Source organism: Salmo salar, chromosome 02 (genome assembly GCF_965601325.2).
Source record: "Salmo salar chromosome 02, fSalSal1, whole genome shotgun sequence".
Lineage (NCBI taxonomy): Eukaryota > Metazoa > Chordata > Actinopteri > Salmoniformes > Salmonidae > Salmo > Salmo salar.
The window spans coordinates 15285633-15306084 of record NC_138292.1 but is presented as its reverse complement, the minus strand read 5'-3'; the positions used below and the strand labels follow the sequence as shown (position 1 = coordinate 15306084).

Here is a 20452-nt window from a genome sequence, read left to right as displayed (position 1 = left end):
AATGAAAACATCAGATTCTCTGAACCACGGTCAGACCACTACAGACAGATCAAAAGTCACAACACTGCAGTCACACACACACACGGCACTGGCAGGTAACATGCCACGTACAGTCACGTCACGGTACAACGCAGTCTCATGGATCAGCCAGGGACAACACAACAGCACTGATTGGCCAGGGCCAGTGATTGACAGGAGAGAGGACTTACTGCAGGCCTCCTGGCACCCCCGCCCCGGGAACCACAACTACAGTGGCAAGTCTGCTGAGGGCGGGACAAACAGGGGCACAACTTCATTCAGATCACACCACAAGCTCAGCTCACTCAGCTAGGGTCCAATCTGGATCCATGATGTCTTTTTATAACATCATCCTCATAATACACTGTTCTCATACCCATCAGTCCCCCAAGGAGCAGAAACCAGTCCCTTTGTTCAGTATCCAGGACCACCATGTGTTATTTCAAATGAGATTGAATACTTTCCGAATGCATTGTATATCTGACCCCTTGACTTTTTCCACTTGTCACGTTTAATTCATTATTTACCTCAATCTACACACAATACCCCAAAATGACCACGCGAAAACAGGTTTTTAGAAATTCATCTTTGAAATGTTTCTACAACTTGATTGGAGTCCACCTGTGGTAAATTCAATTGATTGGACATGATTTGGAAAGGCACACACCTGTCTATATAAGGTCCCACAGTTGGCAGTGCAGGTCAGAGCAAAAACCAAGCAATGAGGTCGAAGGAATTGTCTGTAGAGCTCCGAGACAGGATTGTGTTGAGACACAGATCTGGGGAAGGGTACCAAAATATTTCTGCAGCATTGAAGGTCCACAAGAACACAGTGGCCTCCATCATTCTTAAATGGAAGGAGTTTGGAACCAAGACTCTTCCTAGAGCTGGCCGCCCGGCCAAAACTGAGCAATCGCCTTGGTCCAAGAACCCGATGGTCACTCTGACAGAGCTCCAGAGTTCCTCTGTGGAGATGGTTGTCCTTCTGGAAGGTTCTCCCATGTCTGCAGCACTCCACCAAATCAGGCCTTTATCGTAGAGTGGCCAGACAGAAGCCACTCCTCAGTAAAAGGCATGACAGTCCACTTGGAGTTTGCCAAAAGACAACTAAATGACTCTCAAACAAAGAGAAACAAGATTCTCTGGTCTGATGAAACCAAGATTGAACTCTTTAGCCTGAATGCCAAGTGTCACGTCTGGAAGAAACCTGGAACCATCCCCTACGGTGAAGCATGGTGGTGGCAGCATCATGCTGTGGGGATGTTTTTCAGAGGCAGGGACTGGGAGACTAGTTGGGATCAAAGGAAATAAATCTTTGATGAAAACCTGCTCGAAAAGCGCTCGGGACCTCGAACTGGGGTGACGGTTCACCTTCCAAGAGGACAACGACCCTAAGCACACAGCCAAGACAATGTAGGAGTGGCTTCGGGACAAGTCTCTGAATGTCCTTGAGTGGCCCACCCAGAGCCCCGATTTGAACCCGATCGAACATCTCTGAAAATAGAGCTTGAGAGGATCTGCAGTGTCATACCCAAGAAGACTTGAGGCTGTAATCAATGCCAAAAGTGCTTCAACAAAGTACCGAGTAAAGGGTCTGAATACTTATGTAAAATGTGATTTCAGTTATTATTTTATTTCTAAAAACCTGTTTTTGCTTTGTCATTATGGGGTACTGTGTGTAGATTGAGGGATTTAAAAAAATAAATAATTTCACTGTAGAATAAGGTTGTAACGTAACAAAATGTGGAAAAAGTCAAGGGATCTGAAATCTTATTGAATGCACTGTATAAACCCTGGATTTCTGATGCTATGAATTGGCCAATCAGAGGCTTTGAAGCCAGCGGCTGCCATATTGACTTCTCTGTAGAGCCCTGCATAGGCATGAATTTTAAGCCCGAGCCCTACCTATGCTGTGACGTTCAGGTCCTACCCAGGCCCGATTGCTTCAACCAAATTAAAGCCCCGTCCCTGACCGAAACCAAAAATAACTTCCTCCATTAGTAAATCCATTAGCTGCTCTGTCACTCTCACCCTGCGCGCAGCTCGCTCTGCATGCACTCTGCTCATGGCGGCTCTGAGGGAGTATCCATAGCAACGGCTCTGCTAGGGCTGCTCAATGACGAGACATGACAGAGCAGTTAGCTACTTTGTCACTAACAAAACTCAAGGAACATTATTTTCTGTGAAATAATCTCTCCTGTCTTATATTTGATGAGGTTGAAGCACTTCTGACACCATGTTATGATCGTTGTCAGATATGACTATTGCACAGCAGAGCATGAGCAAATGGCAGCTTCAAAATGTTTGTGATCAATTTAGTGATACACGAGCCCTGACTGTACCATAGTTAATGATAAAAAAAGGCCCTAACCCAATGTATAATGTCGGGTAGCTGAGCTCTACTTGTCTGTCCTCGTGACCGTGGGTCTACACACTGCTCAGCAGTGGGAGGAGAGACGTTACCTTGCTGAAGTCCACAGTGCTGTTCTCTCTGCTTCCTCCACTGATGCGGCTCTCACTCGGTTTACTGTTCTCCAGGTTCCCAGGAGCTGATTGGGGGGACGCCAGGAGGCCTGCCCAAGGGGAGGAAGGGGTAGAAGAAACCAGTGGTCAATTGAACAGTAAAAATGAACTGTGTGTATGGCCGTTATGAATGGGGAATTGGTACAATTTGTAGACATACACAATTATGTGTCTGAGAAGGAGAGCGGGGGGGCTATGTATGTGTGACTCTGAGTTTGAGAGTTTGTTCAGACATGCAGCTGCTCTGTACATGCTGGGTGAGAAACTCCACGTATCACAACAAAGTCATTAGAGATGGTAGAAATAACTAAACAGTGGGGGGGTCAATTAGGTAGACACCCATAGACATCCTCTGTGTTTACAGGAACAACCCTACGGAGGCTGGAGTTGGACAGAAAGGTTTCAGAGGGAGATTAGTGGTGGAATGTGCTCCAATGGGGCCCTGCCTGTCTGCATCAATCCCCTGCTTCTTACTGAATCAGTCAGCCAAGATACACCACATGGTCCAGTTAGACAGCACATTTAACCTCCTCACTATAGGGGGCAGTATTTTCACGGCCGGATGAAAAACGTACCCAAATTAAACTGCCTCCGACTCAGAAGGTAGGATATGCATATTATTAGTAGATTTGGATAGAAAACACTCTGAAGTTTCTAAAACAGTTTGAATGATGTCTGTGAGTATAACAGAACTCATATGGCAGTCAAAAACCTGAGAAATCCAACCAGGAAGTTTGACCTCACATTGTTGTAGTCATTTCAAATGATGTTCTATCTAAACTACAGTGTCTGTGATGTCATATTGCACTTCCTAAGGCTTCCACTAGATGTCAACAGTCATTAGAACCTTGTTTGAGGCTTCTACAATGCAATTTGATTGAATAATACCCGGAACAGTAAGTGGTCGGGCTGGGGTCATTGACTTACCTCGTGCGCGCTCTTGCAGGGCTAGCCATTTTTATTCTGTAATTAATCTGCTATTGTCCGGTTGGAATATTATCGAAATTCTACGTTAAAAACACCCTAAAAGATTGATTGTGAACCATGGTTTGACATGTTTCTACAAACGCTGAGGGAACTTTATAACTTTTCGTCGACGGTGGATAGATGCATTTTGGAATGGTGATCTGGACGCGCCATCAAAACGGATTTATTTCGACATAAATTATGGACTTTATCGAACATTTCTTGTGGAAGTGGGACACCTTCCGAGTGCATTCAGCCGAAGATCAGCAAAGGTAAGATAATATTTGTAACATATTTCAGCGTTTTGTGGATGCCGTGGCTGGACGGCTAACTGAATAGCTTGGGGCTCAGTACTCAGAATATTGAACAATGTGCTTTTCTCCGTAAAGTTATTTTGAAATCTGACAAAGCGGTTGCATAAAGGAATAGTTCAGCTATACTTCTTTAATTAATTGTTATATATTTTGTCAACGTTTATGATGAGTATTTCTGTAAATTATGGTGCCCATTCACCGGAAATTTTGGGGTGAATACATTTTCTGAACGTCACGCCCCAATGTAAAATGTTTTTTTTTTTTTTAAATATAAATATGAACTTGATGGAACAACTTGATGTTGTCCTTAAGCCATTTTGCCACAACTTTGGAAGTATGCTTGGGGTCATTGTCCATTTGGAAGACCCATTTGCAATCAAGCTTTAACTTCCTGACTGATGTCTTGATGTTGCTTCAATATATCCACATCATTTTCCTCCTCATGATGTCATCTATTTGGTGAAGTGCACCTGTCCCTGCTGCAGCAAAGCACCCCCACAACATGATGCTGCCACCCCTGTGCTTCACAGTTGGGATGGTGTTCTTCGGCTTGCAAGCACCCCCCTTTTTCCTCCAAACATAACAATGGTCATTATGGCCAAACAGCCTATTTTTGTTTCATCAGACCAGAGGACATTTCTCCAAAAAGTACAATCTTTGTCCCTATGTGCTGTTGCAAACTGGAGTCTGGCTTTTTTGGAGCAGTGGCTTCTTCCTTGCTGAGTGGCCTCTCAGGTTATGTCAATATAGGACTCGTTTTACTGTGGATATAGATACCTTTGTACCCGTTTCCTCCAGCATCTTCACAAGGTCCTTTGCTGTTGTTCTGGGATTGATTTGCACTTTTCGCACCAAAGTACGTTCATCTCTAGGAGACAGAACGCATCTCCTTCCTGAGCAGTATGATGGCTGCGTGGTCCCATGGTGTTTATACTTGCATACTATTGTTTGTACAGATGAATGTGGTACCTTCAGGCATTTGGAAATTGCTCCCAAGGATGAACCAGACTTGTGGAGGTCTTCAAATTATTTTCTGAGGTCTTGGCTGATTTCTTTTGATTTTCCCATGATGTCAAGCAAAGAGGCACTGCGTTTGAAGGTAGGCCTTGAAATATATCCACAGGTACACCTCCAATTGACTCAAATTATGTCAATTAGCCTATCAGATGCTTCTAAATCCATGACATCATTTTCTGGAATTTTCTGTTTAAAGGCAGTCAACTTAGTGTATGTAAATTTCTGACCCACTGGAACTGTGGTACAGTGAATTATAAGTGAAATAATCATGCACAAAGTAGATGTCCTAACCGACCTTCCAAAACTATAGTTTGTTAATAAGAAATGTGTGGACTGGTTGAAAAACGAGTTTTAATGACTTCAACTGTACACATCTCTGCCCCATGTGGGATTAGAACTCACAACCATTGAACTATGAGCCATTGTCATCTATTTCTTGTAACAATGGATGTAGCTACAAATAAACGTATAATCCTCATAGCCTACATGTTTTTTTTTCTTCGTAAAAGATGCATGAAACGGTAAGCAAAAACGTTGAATTTGGTCAAGAATTTTGTGTAACGTCAGTAGTCTAGTCAAGGAAGCGTCATGCAAAATATATATTGGCACACTCCACTTACCAAGACCATTGCCAAATAAGGCACCTGTTTTTATAGTAAGCCGAGGTGGTACCACCAAGCACATCCAGAAGGGAGTGTATTTCATACCGAACCACTCCCTTGAGATGACGTAGAGGAACCTTCAGAAGGTGTGATGTAACCGCTGGGATGAATGAGATTAATAGTAAATCAAAATAACAAAATATAGCCCTTTTGCAACTAACTGTGGAAATGAAGACCAGAATTGCCGTGTTTCACTAGAACTAAGCCTAAAACATCTGGTTTTATTTTGATGAAATGTACTCTAAGTGCTTCACAAGTAATCACGTACACAGACAGACACATACAATGTTAAGGACCGAGAGGGGTCAGATAATGTAAGGTGAAGAAGGTGTGGAGGGAGGGTTTCATGCTATTTGCAGGATATTTAACCTGATGGAGGTGGGGGGAGGAGCTGCACCAGGCGGGCAGGGTCTGCACCCTCAGACTCCTCCTTGTGGTCCTTGACTAGACAGGACTGGAGCCTCAGTTCCTCCACATCTGGAGCATGGACCACCACACTGGGGATACTCCAGCTCCTACCCTCACCAGCTGCTAACCCAATCTCTGGGTCTAGGTCTGGGTCAGTCAGAGAGGTGGAGGACAGGCAGGGAGGGGTGGGTCTGGGTCAGAGGAGGGGTGGGGGACAGGCAGGGAGGGGTGGGGGATCTGCATCTGGCTAGGGCGGGGTGTTCTGGGGGGTGCTAAGGGGGGAGGAGGGGGCGCTGGCGCTGAGCAGGAAGCGGCTGAGGAACTGAGACCCCCTGGACTCCCTTGAGGAGGGAGGGGCGGGAGGTGGATAGACTTCCTATGGAGGGGGCAAGGGTAGTTGGGAAAGGAGAGAAGACAGGATGGAAAAAGGAAAGAGGGAAAAATAAATCAAGAAGGGTAGAAATCCTAAATGTGTGTTGGGAACGATGTTCTTCATGCTACGAAGCCCAGGCCTTGGAAGTGTCTTGTTATTGGAAGTCAAAGACAAAGAGCAGGGGCATATTCAGTACATCCCAAAACGTCACATGGAACATTTGCACAACGTACATGGAGCCGCAGTAAACTAGGAGAGATTAAGTCGAGATCAATTAACATCTGTCATAATGCCAACTGCACACAAACAGCAGCAGACATGTTCAGAACACACACAAAAACATTGTTTAGCAACCTTTTGCAACAATGTTACAGAAACGCAATAAATGCCGCGGTTACATCACACTTTAATAAGGATATACTATAGGTCATTCAAACGGACCAATCACAACCAAGGGGAAGCTGACCAATAATCTTCAACTGTGATTTAATTTCTACATGATGGTATGTGCACAGATTTACTTTGGTTTTAAGTTATTAACTATTAGCCTATTACAACAGTTCAACACAAAAACCTATTCACAAAACCATCTTTCCAGGAGAAAACACAATCCAGTGCACAAAACAAACTCAGACTCATCACTGCAGTGTTCAAGAACAGTCATGATGGGAAAATCACATGCCAGTAAAAGGCCCATGCACCAATCAGATCTTGCCCATCGTCTTGTCACTCAATTACCTCAGCCAATTGACACTTCTTTAAAAAGACCCAACCCACTTCATAAAAGAACATGTGCAAAGTACATACATTCAATCTGTCAAAACACGGCTAAACTGCAGTAAAAAAGGGTGTAAATAAACCATTCTTTTATAGAAGAGTTGAAATGAGGGGATAAAGAGCAGAAGAGGAAAAAGGCGAGGTGCAGCGAGGGCCCTCACCGTTTCTCTCAAGCAGGTGTGGGTCAGATTGTTTCTTGCCGATGTCAGCGAAGGAGCGCACCAGAGGGATGCGGTTGCTGAGCTTCTTCTCGTTCTGGTGGTGGTGTCTCTTCAACATGGCCTCCCTCACCTTCTGCCTCAACCCCTCCTCCAGCTGAGCTGACGCCACCATGCTGTCTATCACCATGTCTATGGGGGTGTACAGGGTAGACTGCATGCTTTATTCAACAGTTACATGCTTTATTCAACTTTCAGACTCACGCACACACACAGTAAAATGTCCGCAGAGACATACATACACACTCACCTGCGATCTCCTCAATAGTGTTAGCTCTCATGTCCAACATGACAGTGCCGTTGAGGATGCAGCTGCGGAGCTCGAAGAGGCTGTGTAGAGACAGCGTGGCTACGTAGGGCTTACTCCAACGCTCCCCTCCATCCTCCACGTCTTCCTCAAACTTCAACCACCTACACACACACACACACACACCACACACACACACACACACACACACACACACACACACACACACACACACACACACACACACACACACACACACACACACACACACACACACACACACACACACACACCACACACACACACCACACACCACACACACACACACACACCCCCCCCCCCCCCCCCCCCCCCGATTAAAGGAGTTGTTGATGTGGTTGGATGAGGAAACATCCACTAGGAGTAGTGAGGAAGGGTGTGCGTCGTGCCTGGCTGTCTCCCTCCACTCGTAGACATGTCCGTCCCGGAAGAACAGCTCGTCCAGCTCAGTGAACAGGTCGTGGGGCATGTGCTCTTCATCATCATCCTCTGTCCCCAGGATGAACTGGACCCGCTGGGATGGGGTGTCTGAAACACAGGGGGTACAGGTGGAAGATGGGTAATGTAGTACAACCAAGGGGAATATTAGTGGAAAAAGGCCAGTAAAAGGTTTGGTATAGGAAACAGGGCTGGAGAATGGAGATATGGCAATAGAGCTGATCTGAGGACAGTGAATGAAGCAGACGTTAAGGTGGGAGAGTGAACTGGTCTTAGCTACCATAGGAAGGAGACTCTCGTCCATCTTCACGGTCCGAGCGGTCTCTCCTCTTGCGGTGGTGTCTGTGGCCGCGGTGGCGGTGGTGCCTCCGTTTGGTCTCTCTGCCCAGAGGAACATGGACACCCACATAGACCGCTCTGTGACCTGGAAACAGGGTAGAGAGAGACATGGTCAATCACGGTCTATCATGTATAATAGTCTTATCTGCAGTTGGGCTGGGTATATACACTGTGCATTTAAAAATCTGAATTGTCAATACGGTTCTTCGTAATTCATATTGTCTGATTTCAGCATTCTACAATCTTTAGACCGCCTTTCTTTACAGGCCCAAAATGGCATGAGACAAATGCAGTTGTTTTCATACACTGCAGCCACCCTTTAGTTACCATCACACACACGTCTTCCTGTCTGTTGTTTACGTACGTCACACACAATGGTAAACCTTCCCTCTTATCCTCCTCTCAATTTCTACCGTGTCAAGTGGCCATACCTGAAGCGTTAAATGAATGGACGAGTTACGTGCCGTTCTGACAGCAGCTAAGAATGGATAGAAAGGACGTCACTGCCTAAGACCCGCTGCTCGTTGTCAGGACATGGGGAAAGGAGAAGGACATGTAGCCTGCTCTTTGTGCTTATAAACACACTTTATCTTTTGAGAGCTGGGAGCGTTAAACCGTTCTGGATGGCATACTACTGACGTCAGTCTGGACAGAGCAGATAAATGGACCAGGAGGGAGGACTACAGCATGGTGGGTCTTCATCACACCCCTGTCACATACATGTAATATGGCATAGCCCACTAAGCTCAATGGGGGAATTAAAAATATATAAATCACACTAAAAACCTAGTATTTGTGAGTGGGGGCCTGTGTCTTCAAATGCTTTCCCTATTATGAGCCATGGGGAGTTTTTAGCAGTGATAAATCTCTGAAGACTTAAGTTGTGACCTCCCTAAATAAATTGTCCCATGCTATGGGTGCCACACTTAAAGGTGAGCTGTGAGCCTAGCATAGGAAGCATAGCATAGAGAGAAACACTACCTAATCCCCCCAGTTCCTCTCTGGTGTCTGGATCAGCTAAGAAAGGTCTGTGATACTCAGCTGATACCCCTGCAGGGTTTCCTGTCTAAAAGTACTTAGTTCCTTCCATTTACATGGATGACAGACAGACAACAACCCTAATAATATAACTAAAATCGTTATTGTTCCAGGCTTCCAGCTAACATCTTTATTGTATCTCTGGGCGTTCCTAGGAATAAATAACATTCAGGTCAGAGGTTTTCCTCTGTGGTTTCCATTAGCACCTCTGGGTTGTCAGCTGTAATGTTCTGCGCAGTAGGAGGAGTCCCTGGGCCACGCACGCACACAGCCAGTAGATAAACAATTGTCTTCATAACACTGCCGCTGGCTGGGGTCAGGTCTCCTGCAGGCTGCCAAGGTCTCCACTGAGACACAGTGCACATCAATTACTATGTAGGCCTACCCCGTACCCGTGCATATCTACTCACAACTGGTGCCCCTTGAATATAGACAAGTTAACGTTACTCACTGTGGATTTATTATTACGTCTTTTACTTTTCTATTATTATTTTCTCTGTGTGGTTAGGAAGGGCCTGTAATTAAACATTTCACTGTTAGTCTAAACCTGGTCTACGTAGCACGTGACCAATACAGTTTGACGTCAACACCTGTTACCTCCCACTATAGACAACCAGTAGTTAGAGACCAAAACTCACTATTTCCTGTCTTTCACATTTCAGAAACAATCGTCTGACTTGTGAGACTAGGCTCTTAGGCAGGCTCATGATCAATGTTCCCTGCCTCAAATTATTTCCGGCACTGAGCAAATTTCAGTTATGCGTTTACTGTGAACACAGAGGCTGTACCCGCTTTAAGTTAGCCTACATGGCCACGGTTAAACTACCGTGCCCATTGGATCATAATGCAGTCCTACCAGAGTGGCTGTGAGACCTGGCGGTAGGATTTTACAGTGAGGAGGCAACAAGGAAGAACATTATTTCTTGCCCAGAGTGACTTTTTATTTGCAAGTGAAGATAATAACAGCCGACAAAATGTACAAGTATTTAGAAAATAATAAACTGGATCAAATAGAGCTCTTCAAACAAAACCCGGCAGCAAGATGACCTGTCCCCTGTCCTGTCCCACAAACAATGAGAGGACAGGCTTCTTATGTGTAACCTTTATTTAACTAGTGTCATGACGTTGGCCTCTTTTGGTACAGGGAGGACAGTTGACCCCTCCCTTTTGCACCCAATCGACCCTGTGTGTAAAGGGTCGTAAAAACTCTAAAATTCCAGGAGAGTCTCTGGCCACATGGCCCATAGAGAGACACAGGAAATTCTTCCAACTCATAGAATTGGAGAGCCAAGCGACATTTTGTGTTCTGGAGAAGGTATGGAAGATTGGTGAAGAATCCAGCTACGAACTGATCCGCTTGGTACAATTTTGTGATACTCAGAAGAGACAATATAGCCATATTACCATAAAACTGTTTATATAATAGACTTAGCTTAAGACTTGCATCATATGGGTGTATGGAATGTATTAATAAGGATAAAGCTTTTGTAAGACATTGAGATGCTATGTACTGATGTAATGTGATAGAATTGTATTTCTGTAACCAAATCTAACTCAGTCATAGGCACGCCCCCAGGGACCCATACAGGACCAGGCGTCATTTGACAAGCTGTTCTATGGGCACTATAAAACACCCCCTGATTTACATTTCCTCAGACCAGGCCTACACTCCGTGGCCACATAGGTTCTACCATCTAATTCCTCTACTGAAAGTGAACCATACCACGTGGTTAACTTTTAGACTATTGATACCGACAGAATAAGAACAAGTCTTTGATATTAATTATTAGTCTGCAGCTAAGTAAATTATATCATCGAACGCGAAGACCAACGAAACAACCATTCGATGACGACATTAATGAATGTCGCTCTGAAAGATCCATTCTAACCGAGAGAGAGACTCTCCATCAGAACTACTCTCCAACAAGAATCAGAACGACACACTGAGCGTAAATATATATTGATTGCAATTGTTCCCGAATGAGTGAGCCTTCAATTGTCAATTGTTAATATTAATGAACTCTGTGTGCCACAGCTGACCTTTTATGATCCATTGTTCAACAGGCCGACCTGCCTGTTTAGCCCACAAGGGCACATTACTATACCAATTCTCTGTGACGATAGTTGCTGTTTGTATGTTTTTCTGTTAATTACTTAGTGTAGTAAATAAATGATTTTAAGACAATTGATGTATGGATGATTTTAGTAAAGACTGGGTTCGTGCAGATACAACAATTTACGACGTTTGGGAATGAGACTGGACTAGAGGTAAATACACCAATTAAACCAGAAGATAATCTGCCTATACTATAATAGAATAGAATATTATAGTACAGGAAAGTTATATTAGGAAAATTATAGCTTTGTAATCTGAATATTCTCCTTGGTGCCCCGATCTCCTAGTAAATTACAATTAATCAGTATAATCACGTGATAATAATTACAGGGAGCTAATTGATAAACATATCTTCCGTTTAATGGTAACCCAAAGACACGACACTAGGCAAGTCAGTTAAGAACAAATTCTTATTTACAATGCCGGCCTACCCCGGCCAAACCCGGACAACGCTGGGATACAGCCTGGTCCTCCAGTACACTCTTATTGTAACCCTGGACAAGCACACCTGAATGAGGCGTTTGTCCAGGGTTACAACAACGTTTAGTGTTGGGGGACCTGGAGGACTAGGGCTGGGAAACACCGCATCATAGCATAAATACTATCTGGGATATAAAAACGTACGTCAACCCGGGTTTAAGCTCCTACCGCGCCACCCATACCATTCATTAACTATGAACAGAACCCTCTTCAAAACGAGGACATACAAGGTAATCATACACATTTCTGACCATCTACCTTCACGTTTTAATTTGTAAACTATCACATTGTATCTAGAACTTGGTATCACCAAATGTATGACCAGAAAGAGCCTATATTAAAAATCAGGAGACAACAAAAAACAATCCCGGCGTGCCAAACTCAAAACGCTTGATACTTCTCGTTCACGGATGATCGACCAACATAAAGAACATCGCTGCCCCACAATATCATCAATAAATAAATGTTCTTCTCATAAACCATGTCTGGTCCTTTATCAAAGGTTTTAGATTTATGTGACAGAGTACATAGGACCATCGTCACAGTGCCCTAGCATTATGGGGAAAAGGCATCCCGTAACATTTTAACATAGAAATAGCTGTTCTACGATACAGCCTAGAGTAGCAGCTACTGTGTGGTGTTCTACGATACAGCCTACAGTAGCAGCCACTGTGGTGTCTATGATACAGCCTACAGTAGCAGCCACTGTGTGGTGTTCTATGATAGAGCCTACAGTAGCAGCCACTGTGTGGTGTTCTACGATACAGCCTACAGTAGCAGCCACTGTGGTGTCTATGATACAGCCTAGAGTAGCAGCCACTGTGTGGTGTTCTATGATACAGCCTACAGTAGCAGCCACTGTGGTGTCTACGATACAGCCTACAGTAGCAGCCACTGTGTGGTGTTCTATGATACAGCCTACAGTAGCAGCCACTGTGTGGTGTTCTATGATACAGCCTACAGTAGCAGCCACTGTGTGGTGTTCTATGATAGAGCCTACAGTAGCAGCCACTGTGTGGTGTTCTATGATACAGCCTACAGTAGCAGCCACTGTGTGGTGTTCTATGATACAGCCTACAGTAGCAGCCACTGTGTGGTGTTCTATGATACAGCCTACAGTAGCAGCCACTGTGTGGTGTTCTACGATACAGCCTACAGTAGCAGCCACTGTGTGGTGTTCTACGATACAGCCTACAGTAGCAGCCACTGTGTGGTGTTCTACGATACAGCCTACAGTAGCAGCCACTGTGTGGTGTTCTACGATACAGCCTACAGTAGCAGCCACTGTGTGGTGTTCTACGATACAGCCTACAGTAGCAGCCACTGTGTGGTGTTCTACGATACAGCCTACAGTAGCAGCCACTGTGTGGTGTTCTACGATACAGCCTACAGTAGCAGCCACTGTGTGGTGTTCTACGATACAGCCTACAGTAGCAGCCACTGTGTGGTGTTCTACGATACAGCCTACAGTAGCAGCCACTGTGTGGTGTTCTACGATAGAGCCTACAGTAGCAGCCACTGTGTGGTGTTCTACGATAGAGCCTACAGTAGCAGCCACTGTGTGGTGTTCTACGATAGAGCCTACAGTAGCAGCCACTGTGTGGTGTTCTACGATAGAGCCTACAGTAGCAGCTACTGTGTGGTGTCTATGATACAGCCTACAGTAGCAGCCCGGGGGCAGCGCCTCGTGCGCCCTGGTGGTGTCTATGATACAGCCTACAGTAGCAGCCACTGTGGGTGTCTATGATACAGCCTACAGTAGCAGCCACTGTGTGGTGTTCTATGATACAGCCTACAGTAGCAGCCACTGTGTGGTGTTCTATGATACAGCCTACAGTAGCGCCCTGGGGGCAGCGCCACGTGCGCCCTGTGGGTGTTCTATGATACAGCCTACAGTAGCAGCCCGGGGGCGCAGCCTCGTGCGCCCTGGTGGTGTCCATGTCAGCCTACATTCCATGAGACTTGTGCAGCGCTGGAAATTAATTTAAGGTATTGGGGGCAGTATTTTCCTTTTTGGATGAAAAGCGTGCCCAGAGTAAACTGCCTAATACTTGGGCCCAGAGTCAAATATTTGCATATTATTAGTGGATTTGGATAGAAAACACTCTGAAGTTTCTAAAACTGTTTGAATGATGTCTGTGAGTATAACAGAACTCATATTATTACCATTATTACAGAGTCAGACAAAATGTATGCTACCATCTGCCTACTAACTACGTAGCTTATCCAAGCCCGTCTCAAAATACATCACTGCCCCTTTAAGATAAAAAAAAACTCTTTACCTGACTGGCTTTTCAAAGATGGCTAGAAGTGAATATGTTTTGTGCTCTTGTAGGAAGCAATCACCTATCACTCCCCATTGCTGACCAGAATTTGCTATAACTGGGCTAACAACACACTAATTAGCAAAGGACATGAACAAATGTGCACATGTGGCTACATGCGGCTCTTCGCTATGATCTCAAAACAAGCGCAGCTACTCACGACTACTCGTGCTGGTCAATGGAATAGAATCCTCCTCTGATGCGATCTGCCTAAAACAATCTCAGACAGTCTTGCATAGTTAGGTTTATTTCATTATGTTGCATTTAAAAATGTCGATTTGGTCACAATTCCTACAGTAGAGAGAAACGTTGGTGTAAACTAACAGGGAAACTAGCAGAGTGAAGTTAAATCTCGTGAGTCTCTGCGCAGGCTGGTATTTCTTCTGCAAGGCAGTCCTGGGAAGTGGAGCACCCACACACAGCTTAGGGGGAACATGATCATGATGTATAACAAAACACAAGTAAATATTACTTTAGAGAAGTATGGAGGGGTTAGGAGAGAGGAGGGACAGAGTAGCAGAAGGGGAACATGGAGGTTGGGTCTGCCTGTACCAACTGTGTGATTATGTGAATGAGTGAAAGAGTTGTAGTGTTCTACAGAGAATGAGTGAGTGAGTGTGAGAAAGAATGAAGGGGGGGAGTGAAAGAGCAGACTATTAAATTAGTGGAGGCCAGAGCTGCAGGATAATCCACAGTAATGTAGTTAGAGCTGGAACTAGGGTGGGGTGGGGGCGCAGCTAACACATTACATTCTCACACTCTTCTCTACCTCATTAACCAGGGTTACCCTGTTCTCTACCTCATTAACCAGGGTTACACTGTTCTCTACCTCATTAACCAGGGTTACACTGTTACACTGTTCTCTACATCATTAACCAGGGTTACACTGTTCTCTACCTCATTAACCTGGGTTCCAAGTTATACTGTTCTCTACCTCATTAACCAGGGTTACACTGTTCTCTACCTCATTAACCGGGCCAGCTGTTCTCTACCTCATTAACCAGGGTTCCGCCACCCACCGGGTTCCAGCACTGTTCTCTGCCTCATTAACCAGGGTTACACTGTTCTCTACCTCATTAACCAGGGGTTCCAAGTTACACAGTTCTCTACCTCATTAACCAGGGGTTCCAAGTTACGATCGGGGTCCCCAGTTCACGCGAGAGTCTGGAAGGCATTCATGGAACGTCTGGGGGTCTCGATCAGCCTCACCTCGGGTTTTCACCCCAAGAGTACCGGGCAGGTAGAGACAGTCAACCAGGATGTGGGCAGGTTCCTGCGGTCCTATTGCCAGGACCGGCCGGGGGAGTGGGCGGCGTTCGTGCCCTGGGCCGAGATGGCACAGAACTTGCTTCGCCACTCCTCCACTAACTTCTCCCCCTCTCAGTGCGTATTGGGGTACCAGCCGGTTCTGGCAGCGTGGCATCAGGGTCAGACCGAGGCTCCTGCGGTGGACGACTGGTTCAGGCGCGCGGAGGAGACATGGGAGGGCGCCCATGTTCACCTCCAGAGAGCCGCGCTACGCCAAAAGACCAGCGCGGACTGAGGCCCCGGTGTTCGCACCGGGTCTGGCTCTCAACCCGAAACCTGCCCCTCCACCTGCCCTGCCAGAAGCTGGGTCCGCGGTTTGTGGGGCCATTCAAAGTCCTGAGGAGGGTGAACGAGGTGTGTTACAGGTTACAGCTTCCCTCTGATTACCGTATTAACCCCTTGTTCCATGTGTCTCTCCTCAGGCCGGTGGTGGCTGGTCCGCTCCAGGAATCTGAGGTACGGGAGGTTCCTCCGCCCCCTCTGGACATCAAGGGAGTCCCGGCGTACTCTGTTCGTTCCATCCTGGATTCGAGGCATCAGGCAGGGGGCCTTCAGTACCTCGTGGAGTGGGAGGGGTACGGCCCGGAGGAGAGGTGCTGGGTTCCGGTTGTTTTGGACCCCAAACTACTGCGGGAGTTTCACCGTCGCCGGCCGGATTGCCCTGCGCCTCGCCCTCGGGGTTGTCCCCGAGGCCGGTGTCGGCGCACCGCTGGAGCCGCGAGTCAAGGGGGGAGGGGTACCGTCATGACTTCCGCCGAAGTCGGCTCCTCTCCTTGTTTGGGTGGCATTCGGCGTCACCGGCTTTCTAGCCATCGCCGCTCCTTTTTTCATATTCCCATTTGTTTTGTTTTGTTCCATACACACCTGGTTTTCATTCCCTAATCACACTGAATGCATTTAGTCCTCTGTTCCCCTCCATGTCTTTGTGTGAAATTGTTTTGATGTTGTGTGTATTGTTACGCGCCAGACTTTTGTTTATTGTTCCGTGTTTTGGGCATGTTGTTTGGACCGGAATTAAAAGTGTGCATGTTAAATCGTCCCACCTACTCAACAGCCAGTGGAATCCCGTGGCGCGATATTCAAATACCTTAGAAATGCTACTACTTCAATTTCTCAAACATATGACTATTTTACACCATTTTAAAGACAAGACTCTCGTTAATCTAACCACACTGTCCGATTTCAAAAAGGCTTTACAACGAAAGCAAAACATTAGATTATGTCAGCAGAGTACCCAGCCAGAAATAATCAGACACCCATTTTTCAAGCTAGCATATAATGTCACATAAACCCAAACCACAGCTAAATGCAGCACTAACCTTTGATGATCTTCATCAGATGACACTCCTAGGACATTATGTTATACAATACATGCATGTTTTGTTCAATCAAGTTCATATTTATATCAAAAACCAGCTTTTTACATTAGCATGTGACGTTCAGAACTAGCATACCCACCGCAAACTTCCGGTGAATTTACTAAATTACTCACGATAAACCTTCACAAAAAAACATAAATTATTTAAAGAATTATAGATACAGAACTCCTTTATGCAATCGCTATATCCGATTTTAAAATAGCTTTTCGGCAAAAGCACATTTTGCAATATTCTGAGTAGATAGCTCGCCATCTAGCCATTTTGACACCCACCAAGTTTGGCACTCACCAAACTCAGATTTACTATCCGAAGGGTGACGCGCCCGACGCGTTTCGTGACAAAAATTCTAAATATTCCATTACCGTACTTCGAAGCATGTCAACCGCTGTAAAAAAGCGATAATATTCCGACCGGGAAACCCTGTTTTCGTTCAAAGATGAAAAAATAAAAACATGGAGTCGTCTCGTGCACGCACCCCCAGTCTCATTGTTCTCTGATCGACCACTATCCAAATGCGCTACTGTTTTTCAGCAATGGGCTGCAAAGTCATCATTCAATGTTCTGCCGCCTTCTGAGAGCCTATGGGAGCCGTAGGAAGTGTCACGTTACAGCAGAGATCCTCAGTTTTCAATAAAGAGAGTGTAGAAGGCCAAGAAATGGTCAGAGGGCACTTCCTGTAAGGAATCTTCTCAGGTTTTTGCCTGCCATATGAGTTCTGTTATACTCACAGACACCATTCAAACAGTTTTAGAAACTTTAGGGTGTTTTCTATCCAAATCAAACAAGTATATGCATATTCTAGTTTCTGGGCAGTAGTAATAACCAGATTAAATCGGGTACGTTTTTTTTAAATCCGGCCGTGCAAATACTGCCCCCTACCCTAGCGAGGTTAACTACACTCTGCTCTCCTGCACCTGACTTCGCCTCCAGTACACACCCGTAACAGTTACACAGTTCTCTACCTCATTAACCAGGGATTACAAGTTATTAGTATTCAAGTTCACCTCACAAAGCCTGGTCTCCCCAAACACAGTTTCTTGGGAGGGGATGCAGCTACAATTCCATTGTGGATCCTATAAAGTCTGGAAATTGTGCCAGGGCTTTTCCCCTGCAGTCAGAGCTCAGTGGAATGTTGGTGGAAGTCATGCATACCTCAATTACCAGACCAAGCCAGACAAACGTGACTCTGGATTTTTCATGATATTACAGTGCATGAGTAAAAACACATCTGTGTGAATGAGAGTGAGAGCATGCATTTGTAGAATCCCCTCTGTCCTATGGCCATACAACAATGGCATTACACATGGGCCTCCTTGATACTGCTCCGTGTGTACTCAGTGTATACTGTCAACATGAATAGGATCCGGGCCCATGTGATACTTTGTGTGTATATATAAACACTAAAATCAGACTTACTCTCTAGCTCCTCTTTCTCAAAGTTGGTGTGAATGGTGGAGCTCGTCTTCCCCAGGTCCACCACCGCCTCATCATCGTTCCCCTGGAGACAAGGAGAAATACAAATTCAGTGGGCAGATTGAAACAAAACACAAAAAGGAGAACAGAATGTACATATGGTGGAGATGCAGAGAGAAAGGATATTTATTAATTCAATAGCCTAAATCTTCATAGTTCCCAAAGAACAAGTTGTTTTAAAGCTGCAATATGTAACTTTTGGGGAGACCTGACAAAATTCACATAGAAATGTGAGTTATAGATCTGTCATTCTCACTAAAAGCTAGTCTAAGAAGCGGTAGATATGGTCCATGTGCTCTATGCTTCCTGTTCAGTTTAGTTTTTGTGTCTTTTGCTTTCGGTTTTGCACACCAGCTGCAAACAATACTTTTGGTTATGGAAAATATATATCTTTCACAGCAGTTTAGATGGTACAATGATTCTCTACACTATACTTGCTTGTTTTGTCACAAACTGAAATTAGGCAAACTACTAGAATTTTAGCAACCAGGAAATGGCGGAGTGATTTCTTCATAGTGCATCTTTAAGCATTGAAAGAATTGTTCAACAACCTAGACACTAGTGGGTAGGAAGGAAATAATGAGGCACTTTAAAAAAAAACGTGGGCCTACGTAGTCACTCCTATTGACGACGCAGCACAGCACCAGAGATACACAATGGAAGAGGGTAATACAGGTCACATTGGGTGACAGTTGGAGCCGTGTGAAGTTAACTTCCTGTTCTTGGTCTTACACTTCCTATTAGGTTACACCTTTTAACACAGCAGTCAAATTCAATAGGACTACTTAATCCAGCCATCTCACTAAGACCACACAGGCAATAGTATAATAGTAGAGTTTCATCTGCTTCAAGACTGGACCCAACAAAGAAATCATAGGTATATTCTGATAGCCTCTTAAACAGTCATGGGAACGACCCTGCATTTTCCATACAACTACACCACGTACAAGAACAACTCCAAACTGTCATCGTTCAGTTGATATGGGAGATGCCATTACCACTGCTTTTCAGGGGAAAAGGAAAAAGAGTCTGTGACGAGACTTCAGCTTTTGGATGTTAACAAGGTGACACTCCATCTTAACCCCTCCATATTTACTGGATTGGTTGAACAGTGCAGAAGAGAACCTCCTGACAGTTTTTTTTTCTTCTCGTCAAGACCAATATGTAGGGGGATCTAGTGTCAGGTGTTTCTCTTACACCTACTAGGTTAGATTAATTATAAGAGACAGTGTATCCTACTGTATCAGCCTAAACAGGAGAAAGGCCTTTGAACGCTATAGCCAAGGGGAATGACTCAGAGGGATGTCCCTGCTGAATAAAGCCTAGGCGGCTGGACAGCACCTGCGGGGGTAAGCGCTGAGGTAAATATTTGTGTTGGGCACAAGCCAGCACGCCTCGATTCCAAAGACAGGCTGTCTTAGCCACACGACACAGACGCATAGTGTTTCGATTTTAGTTACTTATACTTTACAAGTTTGTGTTATCCATCTCTCCAGCTTGCATTTCCTCTTGGTCTCTACATCACTCTGCATACTCCTCCTAACAAGGGACAATTGTTCTGTAACAGCAATAAACCCAAGAGAAGTAAGTCCAACCTGTTGGGTTTATTAGGTTTAGTCTACTACTTATTGAACTCATTGAAGTAGACTCTAGGTCTATTTATTAGAGACCAACTCAGACATATTAAACTAAGTGGCAGTTGGCAACGTTTTACTAACTTTCTAGGCAGATCAGCCTCCTGTCACATATGATAGATGCCACTGACTGACCTGTCATTTTCATGGCTATTCTAGAAGTGGTGCACTATTTCAGGGCACTACATCAGAGTTCAGAGTTTAAAAATGGCTGCCAACCTTTTTTCTAGAACCAAGGTGTGCCTTGTAAATATAATTAGACACACAGGCAACCTCCTGATGATGAAATAAGCCATGTGGTCCAGTGCTACTGCTCTGCAAAGCACTAACAATCCAGTCAGTACAACTCTGAACTTCTGCC

General features: G+C 45.1%; 1 protein-coding gene across 5 annotated transcripts in view; it reads right to left on the bottom strand.

The window, feature by feature from the left end:
* Positions 1-20452, bottom strand: part of LOC106585489 (sodium bicarbonate cotransporter 3) — a 76722-nt gene that overhangs the window by 25030 nt on the left and 31240 nt on the right. For all 5 annotated transcript variants that reach the window (XR_014380094.1, XM_082960166.1, XM_082960169.1 and 2 more), the window contains exons 2-7: positions 18401-18482; positions 8281-8424; positions 7952-8090; positions 7527-7687; positions 7220-7408; positions 2482-2591 (exon numbers count right to left, since the gene is read on the bottom strand). Coding sequence is in view for 4 of the 5 variants with exons in the window: in XM_082960166.1 (XP_082816292.1) it covers positions 2482-2591; positions 7220-7408; positions 7527-7687; positions 7952-8090; positions 8281-8424; positions 18401-18482 (825 nt within the window). In the remaining variant the exon portion in view is untranslated. The remainder of the gene's footprint in view (positions 1-2481; positions 2592-7219; positions 7409-7526; positions 7688-7951; positions 8091-8280; positions 8425-18400; positions 18483-20452) is intronic.